Raw genomic sequence first — 17,847 nt, 5'->3', positions numbered from 1 at the left:
TCTTCCAGGCGGTTACCGGTCGCCCCTTCTTTTAATAAAGGATAAAAAAAAATACTGTAAAGCGATTGCAAAAAAACAACACAGTGCATTTAAAAACTGTTACCAACCAACACATGAATATGTTGACTATATATGAGTAAGGTTAGAGACTGTCATTTATGTTTGCTATGTGGTTTAAAGTTAATAAATTTATTAAAAAATTTGTGCATGTTGGACCTTGTTACACTAATTTTTTCAAGCGTAACTGCCTATAAAAACATATTTTAATTCTAAAGATATTCTTTTTAATGGGCAATTTACATAAAATAATAAATTTTGTTTTGAAAAAGTAGATTTTTACTTGTGTAAATAAAGATGTTTATTTACACAAATAAAACAGAATTAAAACTAAAAAACTTTATTTAATTTTACTGTCATCAAAGAAACATAACCTTGATCACTGCTATATGAACCATCCATTATCACAAAACAAATTGAGATATTTATACGATTGGGAAAGATGTCTGTTGAGATATCTGGAAATACAATAAGAAATAATTTATTTCCTGATAAGATTTAATGTGAAAGAAATCTATAGCAGCATTTGTAAACATAATACTATTTCAACTTAAGTGGACAATTGCCCCTGTTTTTACATTTAAAAATTTTCAAAACAAGATGGTCCACTCACCGAGATTACTGCACGATCGATTAAGTACATTAGTAATTAATTTTGTGTATGTGGTTAATATTATATGTCACAGAATTACGATTATATTTAGATCTCTTTCCTGTTAAAAGTCATGGTGTAACTAAAAGAAATATCTTCACTATCTGTTTCATATTCATTGAAACATGCATTCTGGTGAATTAACTGATAGGAGTTAATATTCACAGTAATTGTATTAATTTCAGATATGATTTTGTTAATCGGTATAGAATTTTTTATTTATTTATTTATATAATAGTTTCCAGTTACCAACAATCTTTAATAGTATGTTCAAACACTTTCGGATCAGTAATCCATCCTCAGGAACATTGATGTGTTTTAATTATAATTATTTACTTCACATATCACTAATTATACTAACTTGAATTTTGAAAACAAAAATTATAAATATAACAATTGATTGTCAAAAGGTAAAATAATGTCAACATTATCCGTCATGTCAGTATGAAAATAGGAAAGGAGACCTTCATATTGACATGACAGAACGTTGACGTTATTTTACTTTTTATTTATAATTATAACACATCAGTGTTCCTGAGGATGGATTACTAATCCGAAAGTGTTCGAACATACTATTAAAGATTGTTGGTAAATGGGAACTATTATATAAATAAATTATATTTCAATACCATCAGGCCGTAATTAAAATAGAATTTCATGTTTGTTACATTTTCATTGGTTATGCAATGTAAATACTTATCTGTTTATGTTATATGATTGTAAAATATTATTATTCAATTGTGAGATTGTTAGATATTAGTTTTATTTACTAGTAAATTTTAAGTGGAATTCTAATCTTCAATTGAAAAAATAGCAAATTGTCAGTGTAATAAATGTTCACAAACAGCTTCAATGAAAATAGCTTAATAATTTATCTGATTTTATAAAATATTCTTAGTTTTCCTGAAAATTTGTGTCTAAAAATAATTTAAAAGGTTAATTGCTTTTATATAATCTTGTTAGTAAAACACAGTGTTAATTTTTTACTTCTTAAGAAAAAACCTGACAATTTTCTTTTAAAAGATTTTTAAATAGTTCAAATTTTTGTAGAGTATAATATATATTTGTTGTTTATATTTATAAATGTAGGTTTAATATTATTTATATGGATTAAAAGATGTTTAAGTGAATTTTTTTTTTATTATGGAGAAATAAAGCAGTTATCTTTCACTTCATATATTTAAATAAATGAACTGTTCTATAATTTGTTTCAGTTAATGTGTAATTATTTTCATAAAAACTAATTCTCTTATTTTGAATTCATAAAGGTAATTTTAATATTTTCACTATGGTATAAAATAATACATCTCAGGAAAAAATGGTGTAAAACCAGTTTAGAATATCTGAGTTATCTGGAAAAGGATAACTTGAGATTTGATTTAACTGTTTCTGGGTGAATAGTAGGATGTTATTTGTTATGTTTCTGAAGAATTAAAATTTTGAACCAAGTTTTTAATTGTTGCAGGTTAATGATAGAAGAAGAGGGCCGTCCGCTACGTGAAATCAGCAGTGTTATGATGACAACTTCAGGATTCTTATCCCCAGCTCGTGAGGGAAAACTGCCTGAAGCTCGTACTCCTGCTACAACAACGGATAGTAACTCCAGGTCTAATTCGCCTCAGCCATCTCCTTCTTCTTATCCGACTGTACCTCCTGAAGTGAAGGGAGAAAAGAAAACGAAAAAGAACCCTCCTATTAAACCTGGATTAGAGGGAATTAAGAAATTAGATGTAGAAGGTATACTTAAAGAGTTACCATCAACAGAATTACCAGTAACTGAAGACGATGATTCTAAAGTGAAAAAATTAGTCAGCATGAAAGAACTTACTAAATTAAAAGCTCTCAAATCGGGTGCATTAAAAATGATGTCTCAGAATAATCCAAATTCATCAAATCATTTAAATAAACCTAATCCAAAATTAATAAAAAATAAATTTCCTCCTGAAAGTGTTGCTGTTAGAAGCGGCCTTAACGTATTAATACCTAAAATATCTAAGATACCATCAGCTAAAAGTCCAAAAGTTGAGATGAGCAATCCATCGTCTCTTTTAAATCAACATAAGCTGCCTGTTCCAGAAAAGATTAAAACTGGTGGTAATATTGATGGAAAGTTACCGTCTGAACCAGATAAACAAAAACTTAACATATTTAAAAAAATATCAAAAGTTAAGGAAGAAAATAAAGTAGATTATAGTGAAGGCTTTAATAAAAATTTTAATGAAAGTACTGTTAACAGTGGAAATGGTTTGGCTAGAGAGGCTAGACTGGCGCAGATTAATGAAGTTATTGAATCTGTTATTCAGAGAAGCAGAGATGATAGTAATAACAAAGAACCTCCAATCCCAGAACATCCATTGTCTGATAATGATTCATTTCAGTTTGATTCACCTCCTGGTACCCCTCGCACTCCTGAATTGCCTATCATACAACGTAAAAGTGAATCAAAAAAGAAAAAGAAAGACAAAATCAAAGAGAAAAGGGAGAATAAGGAGAAGTTTTTGAGTAGTCCTAAGCATATTATCAAGAGTGAACCATTTGAACCTGAATTTATGGAGAAACCAAAAACACCTGAGGTTGAAACTAGTCATGATGATAGTGTAGGTGGTGGCTGCAGCATTGGTGGAAGCAGTATACCTCCTGTGATTCCTACTCCCACTCCAGTGTTTCCTTTCTATCCCAATTTTCCAACTGCACCTGGGTTAATCCCTCCTATTGGACATCCAGGGTTATATCCTAGGTTTCCTTCTATGGGAAAGCATGGTGGTTTGATCCCACCCACAATTACAAATTTACCTTTACACCCTCCATTATTTTTGCAGCCCCATCATCCAAGCATAGTTGAAGAAAGTCCACCTCCCAAAACTAAACATGTGCCTCCAATTACTACTACTGCTAATATTGCACCTCCTCCGTCTATTCCACCATCAGTTCCTGCCCCTAGTATTTCTCTTAATCAATTTCAGCCGACTCCAATTATTCCTCCAATATCTGCAGTGAAAGTTGAGCCTTTGGATAAATCTTCAACCTCTTCGACAGTTACATCTCATCCAAAAGAAAAGTCGAAAGATGAAAGAGTAAGTAGCCTGTGTTTTTATGTGTAATGCAAAAAAATATTTAATATCTTATGCTGTGTCAAGTACCTTTAAGTGTGAGCACAGTCATAAAAATGTCTAATGCTAAATTAAAATAATTAGCTGCAGATTACCTAAGTAGATATTTTTTAGTTTTGAATGTATTTTTTACTATTAAGATTATTCATCAGGTTGATCTATCTAACAAATATCTGCAGAGTTTGAAGTTCAATCCTACAAGTAGGCAAAGGAGAAGACATAAAGCACAATAAGGACTGTTCCTAATTACTGTTTCAGTAGCTGCAAAGACTCTGTAAGAAATCAGAAAAAGTCTTGTTTGATGCCCTACTGATGAAACCATCATAGGCCTAACATGCCTATAGTGGATTTTAAAGATATGGTAGTTGTGAATGTGTTGAATTGTAACTATTGATCTGTTCAATTATTTGAGAAAAAAAATCCCTTCAGATAATTTATTAAATATAAATATTCCATGGGATTTTTAATCCAAGTATTAGAACAATTTTCATGGTCGGTTGGCAAGACTGTCATTCTGTTTATTATGAGTATTTTGATGATTTGTTGTTTAATTTTGTAACGATTTTTAACTTTGTTTTGATTTTGCCTGTTTAAGAACAACCTTATAGGTTACTCATGAAAAAATGCTAATACTCAATGAATATTATACACCAAGCTTTTGGTTTTTGGTAGATCATATGACAGAAGCAATAGCACTGTAGTCACCTAATGTTGAGATTGTGGTCACCTGTATCCCCCAGTAGTACCATACATGACAGAGTCCTCACATTCAGGTTGGCCACCAAAGATACACACAGGTCAACCCATCCCCTCATTTCTGTAAGGTTCACAAAGAGCAGCTAAGATTATTCATCAGATGGTAGATAAAGGTAATGTTTTAAAAAATAAAATTAAAAAGTAGCTTACTGCAGGCCTTTTCAGAAGAAAATTAAATAAATACTTTTCATATAAAAAGGAGATATTTACTAATTTTTATTTTTACTTTTAAAAGAAAAATATTTGTTTTTTGTAGTAATGAGTTAAAATAATGATTATTGCAGTTATTTATTGAAAATTGCAGTATACTTTGCTAATTATTTGCAATCTTAATGACTTCTAATAATAATGTGTTTGATAAAATTTACTTTGGTGTTGTTAGTTACTCAGGGTTTTAAAAAAAAAAATTATTGTGATTGAATAATTTGTTAATTTTTCAGAAAAAAGAGCATAAGAAGGAAAAGAAAGACCGAATCAAGAAAAAGAAGGATAAAAAAGATAAAATGAAAAACAAAGATAAAAGTGAAAAGAAGAGAGATAAAACTGAAAAAAAAGAAAGGGACAAAGAGAAAATAAAAGAAAAGAAGGAGAAGAAAGAAAAGAAGAGAGAAAAGGAGGTAAATTTTTATGTTTATATTATATTTAATAAGCAATTTCTTTCAGTAGAGACATCTGTTTTAAAGCAACACCCTGCTACTTGTATGTTTATAGGCTATTAAATTATAATTATTTGTATTCATCTAGTCACTGAAACAATCATTATTGTTTTTAACTAAAGCTATCTGTAAAAACTGGTGCATTGTAAATGCCCATAAAGTACCCAAAAATAACCAAAATTCTTTTCTCTTAATTTATGTATTTATTATTTTTTTTTTACAAAAAACTACTTTACAGCCAATATATTTGTCCAGTCTTTTATTCCATTGTTCAAAACATTTTTTAAATTCTTCTGTTGTAATAATCGAGAGTACCTACCTCATGTTTTTCTTCACTTCATCCATGTCAGCAAAATGCTTTTCTTTCCGATTTCTCTTTACTCACAGGAACAAATAAAGAAATCACATGGAGCTAAATCAGGTGAATAAAAAGAGTGGGGCGGCAAGGTATTCATGTCATTTTTTTGATAAAAATTGCACATAGAGCTGGGGAGCAGATGCATTGTCATGGTGAGAAAAAACTAGTCGACTGTCTGCCACAAATCAGGCCTTTTTTTGCCAAACTGTTGCGCAGTCTTCGCAGAACCTCCAAGTAGAAGCACTGGTTAAAAGTCTGGCCGGATTGAACAAATTCCAAATGTGCCACACTTTCACATTGAAAAAACAAATGATAATTATCTTGATGTTTGACTTCAAATGATGAGCTTTTTTTGACTGTGGAAACACTGCAGTCTTCCACTGGCTCTTCCAAGTGACCCTCTTTGGCTGAGCAGTCAGGAGTCGATGCACAAACTTTGCAGTGACCCTTCCAATCCTCAAATCCTTCAATAAAAATTCACTAAACTGAGCTCCAAGTTACTCCAGACAACTTCTTAAGTTTTTTCAACATTCGGGAAGTTAAAGGATGTCTAGAACAAGGTTGGTGGTGACATTTCACCTTTTTTTGAAATGTGAAAACCACTTTTACATTTGAGTATTTCCCCAAGCAGTATCCTTGTAAGCTGTTGTTAACATCACAATAGTCTCTGCATTATTTTTCCCGGCAGGATGTAAAACTTCATGGCAGCACACTATTCATTAAAGTTTGCCATGATAAAACATGAGAAACAGGTGAAGAAGCTTTCATAAAAAAATTCACTGAGGTCGTACATAACCTTCCCAGGTGATGCTTGACAGACACACTGAAAAAGTCGCTTGATGCTGTCCTAGTGAGAGATTTGTGTTCTACAAACTCCCCTCAGAGCAACATGATTCTGGTTATTTTTGGGTATCCACTCGTGCAGACATTAAAAGTAAGAGCCAGTTGGTTATTAAAAAAATGAAAGAAAAAATGTTATGATCAGTTATCAATATTTGAAGATCATTTATTTCTCTGCCTAGTTACTATTGTTTTTTTTTAAATATTATAAAAAGTTATTTTTTTACTCTGTGTGAATGTATGTTGCCTGGTATTTAAGCCAGTTGAGCACAGCCATTTCTAACTCTTTATTATCTTAATTTGTTCACACCATTTTAAAATGTACTCTTATTGTTTGATGTAATTCATTATTTAGCAGTTTTATTTTGTGTGCATGTGTAGTGGGTGTTCACTTTCCTGAATAATTTTCATCCTAATTTCACACGAGTAAAATAAAAAATTAAATTAAGTATTATGTTTGCTTATAGTTTTTCACAAAACTGTTAGTAATGTTTATTTTAAGTTAGACTTCATTTGGTAGAAGCTTCTGGTAAACACCTAAGTAAGTAGGCAGGAGAAACAGTAGAGCAAAATAATGGTTTGTGGGTTATAGAAACCCAATTCTCTCTTCTCTGTCTTTTAAAGTCATTAGATAAAAAAATCTGCTATAAACATATTAAACCAGTTTTCACTTTTTAGAATGTATGTTTTTCATTTACGGTGGAATAAACCTCCCTTATATTATTATATTTATAAAATTTGTATAAAAATTTAAAACTTTGAGAAAAAAAAATTGTTTCAGATAATTTCATTGACAGTTCTGAATAAATCAAGTTATTGAGTTTTGACATTATATTTTATTGTTTAATTGAAGAAAACTTAATGAAGAAGTGAATAAACACGCAGTTTTCTTTATTTGTGACGTCCATGTTTATTATGATTATTTATGTTTATGCTTGTTACAAAAGTATATTATTAAAATACTTGTCAGTTAGTTTTTTCTCACCTTTTATGACTGCACAGGATCACTTTAGTCAATCCATTATCCAAGTCTCTTCAGAGGGACTGTTTAGGCCTTGTAGTCTTCTCAATACTTTTTCATATGTTTCGATCTCTGTGCCCTTTTTTTTTTTTTTGTTGAAAATTTTGTGAGTTTCATTCTTGTGAGTGTGAAGCTAGTGTCTTTGTCCTTAATTTTTTTTTTTTAATTTTATCTTGTCTGTGGTATCAGGCTAACTTCCTTCAGATTTTCTTATTTCCATGATGCATCTGCAGCCTGTAAACAGCTGGTACCAGTCTTGAATCTTGCATCCTCATGATGTGGTAAAAGAATTGTAGTCTCCTCTTAATCGGTGGTCAGTAATGGGTTCTAACTGTGTACATGTACACAACTTTGTTGGGTACAATCCACTATTTTGTCTTTCTGGTCTTTTTGTTGATGCAGGTTCTTCAAAGTTTTCTTTTAATTTTCTGGAGTCTGTCGGTCTTTGTTCGTTCAGGTGGAAGAGTTTTTTGCTGCATATGTGGCTTCGGGTTTTACAACTGTGTTGTATTATAGATTATTTTTTGCATTTTATGGATAGGCTTTTTTATTGTAGGTGTACCAGGTTAATTTTTGTCCTTTAGCTAGTTTGTTTTGATAGAGGTTTTTACATTTAGGTTGTTTGTTTTATTTCTCCTTGGCATTTAAATTGGGTTACTATTTTGACTTTATTACTGTTTATGTGTACTTCTTTTAATTGTGTCATTTTTGGGGCATAATTTCTGCCTTTTTGAACGATATTTAGAGGCCAATTTTATTTGCACTGTTTTGAAGTTCTAATATCTGTGTTGTAGCTCTATTGATGTCGTTTGCTAGCAGTGCTAAGCTGTCAGCAACACCAAGGCAGTTTGTTTTGATTTTTTAGCCTACTTTTATTTTTGGGGGGTGTTTTTTTGAGGAATTTCCTTATTACCATTTCTTGAGCGTAGTTAAATAGTAGCAGTGAGCGTCCATCGTGTTGGTGCAGTCTAGTTTTGATCTCAAATGGTTCCAAGAGTTCGCCTCTGAATTTCAGTTTTGACTTAGTGTTTGTGAGGGTCAGTTTTATCATGCTTATTAATTTGAGATGTAGTCTGAGGTGTCTTAGAATCTTTAGTAGGGATTCTCTGTTGATGCAATCGTATGCTTTTGTGAAGTCTACAAACATCTCTATTATGTCTGCTTATTTTTCTGTTGTAATCCATTGTTAGCTTGAGACTCATGATCTGATTTGGATAGCTCCTCCAGGGTCTGAAACCTCCTTCCTATTCTCTTAGTTCTTTCTAGAGTTGTAAACCAATCCTGTTGAGGATGATTCTTGAAAGAATTTTGTATGTTCTATTTAGGAGTGAGATTCTCCTGTAGTTGTTAGGGTTTGATTTGTCTGCTTTTTTATGCAGCTTGGTGGATAAGGGCCATCATCCAGTGTTCTGGTAGTTCTTTGATCCAGATGTTGATGAAGGGCAATATTTGCTGGTCTTCTTGTGTGTTTCCAAATCTCTACAAATGTCTGATCTCCTGTCACTTTGCAATTCTTTATCTTGCCCAGTGTTTTATAGACTTCTTTTATCATGGGAGGGTTGATATTTTCTGTTAGTGTTGTTATTGGGGTGCTGTTGTCAGTTTAGGATTTCTGTTGGTTCTTCACAATTTTGGAGTTTGTTGAAATATTTAATTAGGATTTTCGCTATGTCTTTATTGTTTTTGGGAATTGTTTTTTGAAAGTTTTGTGGTAGTCTCTTGATGGTGCGTTTTGTTGAATTCTTCTTCTGTTGACTTCAGTGTGTCTTTGTGGTATTGCTTTTTTATTTTCCTTAGGGTTTGGATGATTTCTTTTCTTTGTTTTACTAGATTTTGAAATGATGTTTCTGATTTTTGGGATTGCTGTAATAATAACCTTGACATATTTTCTCCACTGTTCCGTCGCATTCGCTGTTCCACCATTGATGCTTTTTACAGGATTTTATTGGAGCAAACTCTTCTGTGATATTTATGGTTGTTGACTATTTTTGAGTTTATCCATGATTGTTATTTTTTCAGTTGCTTTTTGGTAATTGGTAGGGTCTATTTTTCTTTTAGTTTTAGAGGCTTGGTTTTGTTTCCTCCGTTTGGGGAGTGAATTTGATTTTAATTTGGCTACATAGTGATCTGAGCCTGTGTGTACTCCTTGTAGGTCTTTTTGTGGTGGTGTTTTCCATGAAGACATGATCTAGTTGCCATTCTCCTTTAGTGTAGTCAGGGTGTTTCCAGGTTTTAAGTTTTTGATGTTTTCTATTGATATGTGTGGATTTTGAGATAAGGTTATGGTTTCTGTAGAGATTGATTAGTCTGTTTATTTTCATTTGTTTTCTTTTGGGCAGGCCATTTCCTGATGATGTCACGGTATCTTCTTTCTCTGCCTAGTTGAGTGTTGAAGTCTCCGATTAGTTGTTTAACATGATTTTTGGAGATGTTATGTATGGTCTGGTCGAGTAGGACCTAGAATGTTTCTGTTTCCGTACGGTTTTTTTGGAGATTTGTTTTTATTATTAGCAGGGTGTGTGTGTTTATTATGGTATAGATTTTATTAGATGCTTTTAGGGTTAGAGTTGAGATTCTTGGGGATTATGACATGAATCTTGTATGGATTTTATTATTTTGAGGCTGATCAAAAAGCCTGTTCCAAGATTAGGTTTTTTATGACATACATTAATAATAAAGGTAGTATTTAAAAATTGTTATACATTATTATCTTAGTGACTTGTATTAAAAAAAATCTTGTTACACTGTAATTTAAGATTTTAATATGTAAAAAGACTCAGAAAAAATTTATAACAAAATCAGATTATTGAATCTCATATATAGGTATATCATATTAATTACTTGGTATATTACAATACATTTTAATTCTTGTTAAATTATGTTCAAAGTTAAACCATTAAATGAAACATAAATTGAGTCAGAAGAAGGTTTTGCCAAATTTAGGAATTTTTTCCTTTTTATGAAATTTATTGATACAAATAGCAATCTAATATATAAAATATTCATGACATTATTATTGTTTTGTTGTAAGTTTTATTCATTGTTATTTATTGCCTAGGTCAGTCATTTTAACATAAAAAGAGAATAATTCAGTATTTAGCAGATTTGAATAAAAATGTTTTGCCATGTTTTTTTTATAAAATGATTTTAATAGATATCATAATTAAGATATCTAAACTGCTTTTCTACTGAAAATAATTTTGAAATTAGTTATGAAAAATTGTAATGATAAAGTTACAGAAAAAATTTACAGGGCCATTCACGGTTGCTGAATACAATTATGACATTTGAATTTTGAAATTTTAGCTGTATGAACATCAAAGCCATACAAAATAAGTAAACTACAATATAAATTGCTTTGGTTGGTTTAGGCGTGACGTGAACTCATTAAACTGTCGTTATAACTTAAAAACTGATAGGTGATGCAAAATGGTTGGCTTCAATATCAAAATAATGCAAAATGTTAATCTGAGAATACGGAATAAAACATATGGATAGTTTTCAAGGTCACTAAATGCCATTTTGCGCTGTGTTTAATTATATTAAAATTTAGTAAATCGCAAATATTTTTTTTTAATTGAATATTTAATTAGGTAAAATTTAAACATTAATTTTTTTTATTATAATAATTTTGATAACGGTTTTTATGTCAAAATACATGATCGAGTAAGCTTTATAGTTATAACAAACTGCTGTAGATTGTGTATGTTTGAGCTCATTTCCCAATGCAAAATATAGGCAACCAAGTTTAAAAAGATGTGAAAATCTTTTCTTTCTTTTTTCGTATTATTTAAACTGCATTAAGTTATCTAACCCAACTCCAAAATATAGAGCAATGTCAACTACCAACAGATGTGTAAAATAATTTTTTTAATTTTAATCAATTTTCATTAGCATGTAAACTTTAAATTTTAGTTGTATTTTTTTTTTTTTTAACTACTTAATTTGCTGTTAAAAAAGTTTTTTTTATATTGCGCAGTAAAATCCATTTGTGGAGCTCCACAAAAAAAAAAAAAAAAACTGGAAAATATCTTTTGATTTTACATTTTCAAATTTCCAGAGAAGCAGCCATTTTAGTCTTATGATCATTAAGCTTTTAAGTATTATGAATAAAAACACTTGGTTTATAAAATTCTGCCCAAAGATCACTGGATGATTTCAACTGTCAGGTTTTTGTGTCTATGCAGAGTACAGAACTAATACTATTTAAAAAAATTTAATTTTTCTACCCATGTTTGGACTAATGCACTGATTGAACTATAACTTTTTCCAAATTTATATGAGAAATTCACTAAAAATAAGCAACCCATAAAACCCATATTCATTGTCTTTGAAAATTTAATGTTTCTTTTTTTTAATAAACTTTGGTTAATCATTTTAGAGAGAACAACAGGCAATGGTTGCTGCGGCAGAAAAACCAGAAGAAAAACCTGCTGTGGCGACAAGTAGCAACAGCGGCAGTTCTGTACCAAAGATAACTTTTAAATTAGGCCCAGCTTCTCCTCAGCCTGTACAGCAGCCTGCACCTGTTACGCCAGAAACGCCTCATAGGAAAATGTAAGTACATAATTTTGTTTTAATCTTTAAATGCAGTAGCCATATGTAGTATAAATGAGTGTCTTTAAGATCGCACTATACAGTACTGATAACTGAACCTCACTAATGTTTGTTACCTAATAAGTTTAGAAATGTTTTAAACAGACCTTGTTGAAGAAAAGATGGGAAAGACTGTGAAGAAATTTAAAGCTTGGAATAACCAAGGCAATTGAGGCAAGATGATAACTCTTAGGTTCAGATTAAGAAACCGGCATAAACAAAGAAGTTCAATAAGCCGAGGACAGAAAGAATTTTTTGTTTTGTTTTTAAAGGTAGGATTATCATGTTGTAATTTTCTGACCATTAAAATGCAGAGTGTTTAAGCATCATATCGCAGTAATATTAAATGTGTTTATAATGCATTAGGTTGAGATTTTCTTACTATTTTTGCAATTGTTAAAAAGATTTGCCAGTTAACTTGCTTAATTGAGGGGAATTGATTTATTTTATTTTTGTAGTAGTAACTTTTAGTAAATATTTGAGTTCAATTTTATTGCCAGTACATTAGATATATATATATATATTTTTTTTTCCTTATATGTTTGGAAAAATACTATTCATTTATATATTACTGATATATCAAAGTTTATTTTGTTTTTTCTTTGAATATACTTATTTAAATTTTTCTTATAAAAATATTTTATTGTTTGTATATTCTTTCATATCATAACAACAGCATAGCATATTGTCTTTTAATATATTGAGCCAGGTTTTTTGTGGTTATACCAGTACATTATGAAATAATTTTTCTTTTAGGTGTATTACAAACCACTTTAACTGTTCTATTTATGTGCATTATGAATATTTATTTTGTTGTATGTATTCCTCTGTTATTTATGTTTTCATTTGTTCAGATTCTGATGTTCCTAACATTTTGTTAGCTATTTCTACTTATGTTGTTACTATGCTATATGTGCTATACTAGCATGTACTGATTATGATAAATTGATTTTTTTAAATTGGAAAAAATATAATTTCTTATTATAATGTATTATGGACATCAGGTTTTTTAATAAATTTTAAAATAAAGATCATTTTCAAATAAAGAAAATTGTAGTTTGTGCTAGGATAGCCACACCAAACATTGTTATTTGTTAACACTCTAATATTACATCCAAAATCCTAAATTCCACCAACAATTTAAAAATAAACATCATGTGTTTATTTATTTTTATTATATATTTTAACTTCCGTCATGAAAAGTAAAATAATTGTGTAGTTTTTTTTTTTACCATTTTCTAGACTCATTCCATGTATAATTACTTCTTGGAAGTAAGCCTTGTACTTTTTAATTATAATGTATGTTTTGATATGTATGGTGGTGAAATAATAAAATTATAATTTTTATTTAGTTCAGTTAAATATTGCTAATTTTGTTTATAATTTTTCTTGCTTCTTTTGGAAGGCGGAGGTAATATATTAACTATTCGTAAATTGTTATTTTGTTTATTTTATGTTGTGTACTTTATTTTTTATTGTTAAATTGTTTTTTTATTTAACAGTGCAAATGTTATGTTAAGAAAAGTTATTAAGTGGGGATGTTAGTTGTTAAATTTTGTATGTTTGTGTATGAGTGCGGCCTCTAAACTAAGGCCTAGTAAATTAGTTATATCTGATATTAATACAATTTAATTGTTTAGCATGATAGTTAACAGCCTTAAGAGTTAGGTATGTGATCAGGTTTTCATTAGTTCTTGTAATATTAATGTAAAGAAAATTTGGTAAATACTTTTAATAATATACCAGTATATGAAAGCATGCGTAGATCATTTCCTGTCATCAGTTCATTTATAGCATTGTAGCATAGCATTTAATTTTTCACATTTTTTTTAAGATCATAGCATGTCTGTTGCTAGCAAAAGAAAGAGGAGGTATAGATAAATCAATCCTAATTAGGAATATTCACCAACGTGAACACAAATTTTTACAAATAACAAATTTCAACAATAAATAATTTTACAGATAAATTAACTTCACAGTAAACAATTTCACTTCATCAGCAATTAAATTAAAATATAGTGAAAAATACAAATATCCTATTATTTTTATGTCAACCTTCTCTTGTGCATTATATTTGCTTAAAAGTAGATTTCTTATGAAACTTTATAACTAAGCCCTAGTATTGCTCTTTTAATATTCTTTTGATGGATCAGAAATCACTGAATATGGCATTGTACATACCTCCTCTGAGCAAACTTCCTTATGTATGAACCATCTACAGTATGATAAGCACAAATCAGGAATGTTCTATCCCAATATATTGGGATCTTTTATTACATCTTCTCTATCAGTAAGAATATAATTAATATTATTATTTGATTGTATCTTTTACCAACACATCATTAATAAGTTGCCAAATAGTTTTTATTGTATTTTTTGCACTTTGAATTGCTTCTCACATGGAGAGTTTTGCTGCAAAAATAATTGAGTAAATATATTTGATTAAAATATTTTGAACCTCATCATTGTTGATTTTCTGAAGTTCATTATACAATTTTAAATTACATTTAAATGTGTGGGAATACTCTTTTTAACACATCCCTTAGTTTCTTTAGAATTTTTTTTTTTTTTTTTTAATTTATAATATAAGAAATTTACATTTTCTTGTACATGAATATGTTTTAAAAATTATCAAACTTGTCGGCAATCGAAAAAAAATAGACACAGAATCTCAAATTTCTTTGACAAGATTAAATGAAGTAACTTTAAATTTTTTCATTTACATTTCTGGAAGTCACCTTAGGCTGTCAAAACTCTTAAGACCTTCCTTTGAGCAGGCCAAGAAAGGAATTTGTGAATAACGGTCAGACTGACCAGTTGGCAACACCCTTAACAGTGCATCATTCATCATTAAATTGGAAGACAAATGATCAGTCAGTGACAGAGGTGGTGTACCCCTTATTGAATTCACTACCTAACTAGTAGAGCTCATGGGCTGACAAAAAACCTTAACTTAAATAGATCATCTATTGAATTTAAATAGATCATCTAATCGTAACTTATTTGTTACTAGATTAAATAAAATATGTATAAAACCTATAAAATTCTCCAACATAAACTGTGGCATCTTACAGAGTATGTAATCTGATTTATTTAAAAGTCCATCAGTGTTATTTCTAGAAGGTGATCTATAGACACTAATGTATAAAAATTTTAAATAAGTAGAGTTTTATTTTTTAGTTGAGTTTTCCTCAAAAGATTTGCTTAAAAAAATATCCAACCATTCCTTTCTTATATTATTCCTAATTCATTAAACCACTTGATCAGTCAAATTTAATGGACAAACTGTTTCTGCCTGTAATCTAGTAATGTCTTCATTAACACTTTCAGCCCCAACCATAAAGGAAGCATTTACTACCAGCCCAAGGTGTTTTTATTAGCAAACACTCAGCCTCATGTGCATCAGTTCGATACACACCAAGTTGATGTAACATTGTTCTTCAAAGCATGAAAGCTTCACATGTGCATTGAAACAGTATAATGCCTGCTATTCCCTAGGGCTGTGGGACCACAAGGCAGTGGTGGGTTGTATATTGTTCGAATGTTGGCATCACTCCATTGTTTTCAAAATAATATATTTTTGCCTCTAATTGTGTTCGTATAGTCTTTGTTCTCTGATGCAGAAAGATGAATTGGAAAATTATTTTAATATTAGTGGTACTAAGCTTTTTTAGAAATTTAAGTGACTCGGAAGAGACCCATCAGTGCACTCAGACATTGAGTACTATAGTAGTGATAGTGAAAATATTACAGTGGAATAAACTAACCTCAACAATATGGAAGAATGCGTCCAACAAGAGGAGAAACAAGATGAAGGCATATTGCTAGAAAATGACAATGATGATGAAAGATTGATAAAAGAAGATAACCTCATAGTCTGGCAGAATGTTCTAGATAATTTCAGTAATCTTGATTTCACTCCTAAAGAGCCTCCAGGTGTATCTGAGATTGCTAATAATAAGCTAGTTACAAATTTGCCTTTTGAATTTTATTCCTTGTTTATTGAAGATGAATTTTAAATATGTTAGTAAATGAAACTAATAGTATGCTTACCAATGTACCATTGAGGCCACAGTGAAAGGAAAAACTATTATTTTTTAGAAAAATGTGTAGGTGTTACAAGAGATGACATTTTAACTTTTTTAAGTGTAGTTTTATGAATGGGCCCTGATAAAAAATCCAAACTAAGAAACTATTTGTGTACAAATTCAATTCATTACAGTTTGTTATCAAAATGTATGAGAGTTGAAGCCATTCTTAGGTACATATTTCGAACAACGTGATTGACTACCAAACAACCATTTGGCAAAGATAAAACAATGCATTAAAGATAAGGTCAATGCATTAAATGTTAAATTTCACAATACAATGAATCCTTATGAGGATGTACGCATAGATGAGTCAGTGATACCATTTCATGACACGGTTAAATTCCAGCAATACGTGCCATCCAAAAGACATCAGTATGGTATCAAGTTTTGCAAGTTATGTGTAAAAGGGTGTTATACCTGGAACATGAAAGTGTATGCTGGAAAAGAATGCATTCTGTATGGTCAGTTAGCTTCTGTAAATAGTCATGGAATTAGTGCATTCATTATTAGGAGTAGGCTACACTTTGTGTGCTGATTATTTTTATAGCAGTGTTTCACTTGCCCACCAACTAAATGATAACCAGATACATCCAATTGGGACACTACATGAAAAAAAAATGAACTAAAATAGTCTAGAAGAAAAATATACTTGATAGAGGACAAATGATTGTCAAGGAAAGAAACCAGAGTTTTAATGGGAAAGTGGAAAGACAATAGGGATGTGATGTTCCTAATTACAAAAGGTGTTCCTGATCTGATTGAAACTACTACCAAATGGGGTGTTAGAAAGAAACTACCCACAATTCTGCACTACAATAGAAGTAAATTGTTTATTGATGTATCTGTTCAACTTGCATGTTATAAGTACGTCTGTCTATAGAAGTATGAAATGGTACAGAAAAATTATGATTGAGCTGTTGGAAATGCAGCTGTTAATGCTCACTATGTTTATAAGTACAGATTTTGCACCAAAAGATATATCATTCAGAGAGAACTACTAAATTACCTTCTCTTGGAATATCTGTAGGCTGGTGAGGATGATGCACGTCTTGCTACCAACTTTTATCAATCCGTAAGGGTCGTTTACAAGTTGCTAAGAAATTCTGTCAACTAAGAACAGTATGCATTGTTTGCCAGAGTTCATGTATATGTGTGGGGACTGTTTTTTCAAGAAACATAATATGTAAAAAAAATAAACAGTAACCTACATAGAAATGTACAATGAATATTGTTGATGGTATTTTCTGAGTGTTTATTTAGAGCTAACTTATGCTGGAGCTGTCTATCACGAGAGTGACAATTAGACCGGGTTTTGGAGAAACCGGATTGGCAATATGTCACCTCCCAGCACCGATTGTTACAGCCATCATAAAAAGGGAAGGGTGAAAATTGGGCTTGTGAGCTGTAGAGTAGATGTTAATCTTCCCCTCTGCGATGCTATCGATGTTTAGAAACAGGACATCTGGCAAAGAACTGCAGGGGTGAAGACAGGAGGAAGGAAGTTGTATGTTTCAATTGCAGGGGTGAAGATAGGAAGGCTGTATGTTTCAATTGTAGGGGTGATGGACATCACGCTGTAGAATGTAGCTAAACGCCTGTAGTGTAATGCAATGCAGAGGGGCACCGCACAGGCAGTGCCATTTGCCCCAAGGGGGCAATACTGAGAATAACAAGGAGAACCAGGAAGAAGACTGGGCGTACCTCAGCCTG

At 30.8% G+C, this 17,847-nt stretch overlaps 1 protein-coding gene across 3 annotated transcripts in view; it reads left to right on the top strand.

Annotated features, from left to right (window-relative positions):
* The window catches only part of Taf3 (TBP-associated factor 3), a 109,942-nt gene that overhangs the window by 17,719 nt on the left and 74,376 nt on the right, over window positions 1–17,847 (top strand). For all 3 annotated transcript variants that reach the window (XM_075363313.1, XM_075363312.1, XM_075363311.1), the window contains exons 4-6: window positions 2,175–3,783; window positions 5,016–5,192; window positions 11,832–12,007. In XM_075363313.1, the coding sequence (XP_075219428.1) occupies window positions 2,175–3,783; window positions 5,016–5,192; window positions 11,832–12,007 (1,962 nt within the window). The remainder of the gene's footprint in view (window positions 1–2,174; window positions 3,784–5,015; window positions 5,193–11,831; window positions 12,008–17,847) is intronic.

The sequence above is a fragment of the Lycorma delicatula genome, chromosome 4, assembly GCF_047948215.1.
Source record: "Lycorma delicatula isolate Av1 chromosome 4, ASM4794821v1, whole genome shotgun sequence".
In the NCBI taxonomy this organism is placed as follows: Eukaryota; Metazoa; Arthropoda; class Insecta; order Hemiptera; family Fulgoridae; genus Lycorma; species Lycorma delicatula.
The sequence above is the reverse complement of the archived record's forward strand: the minus strand, read 5'-3'. Positions and strand labels throughout refer to the sequence as shown.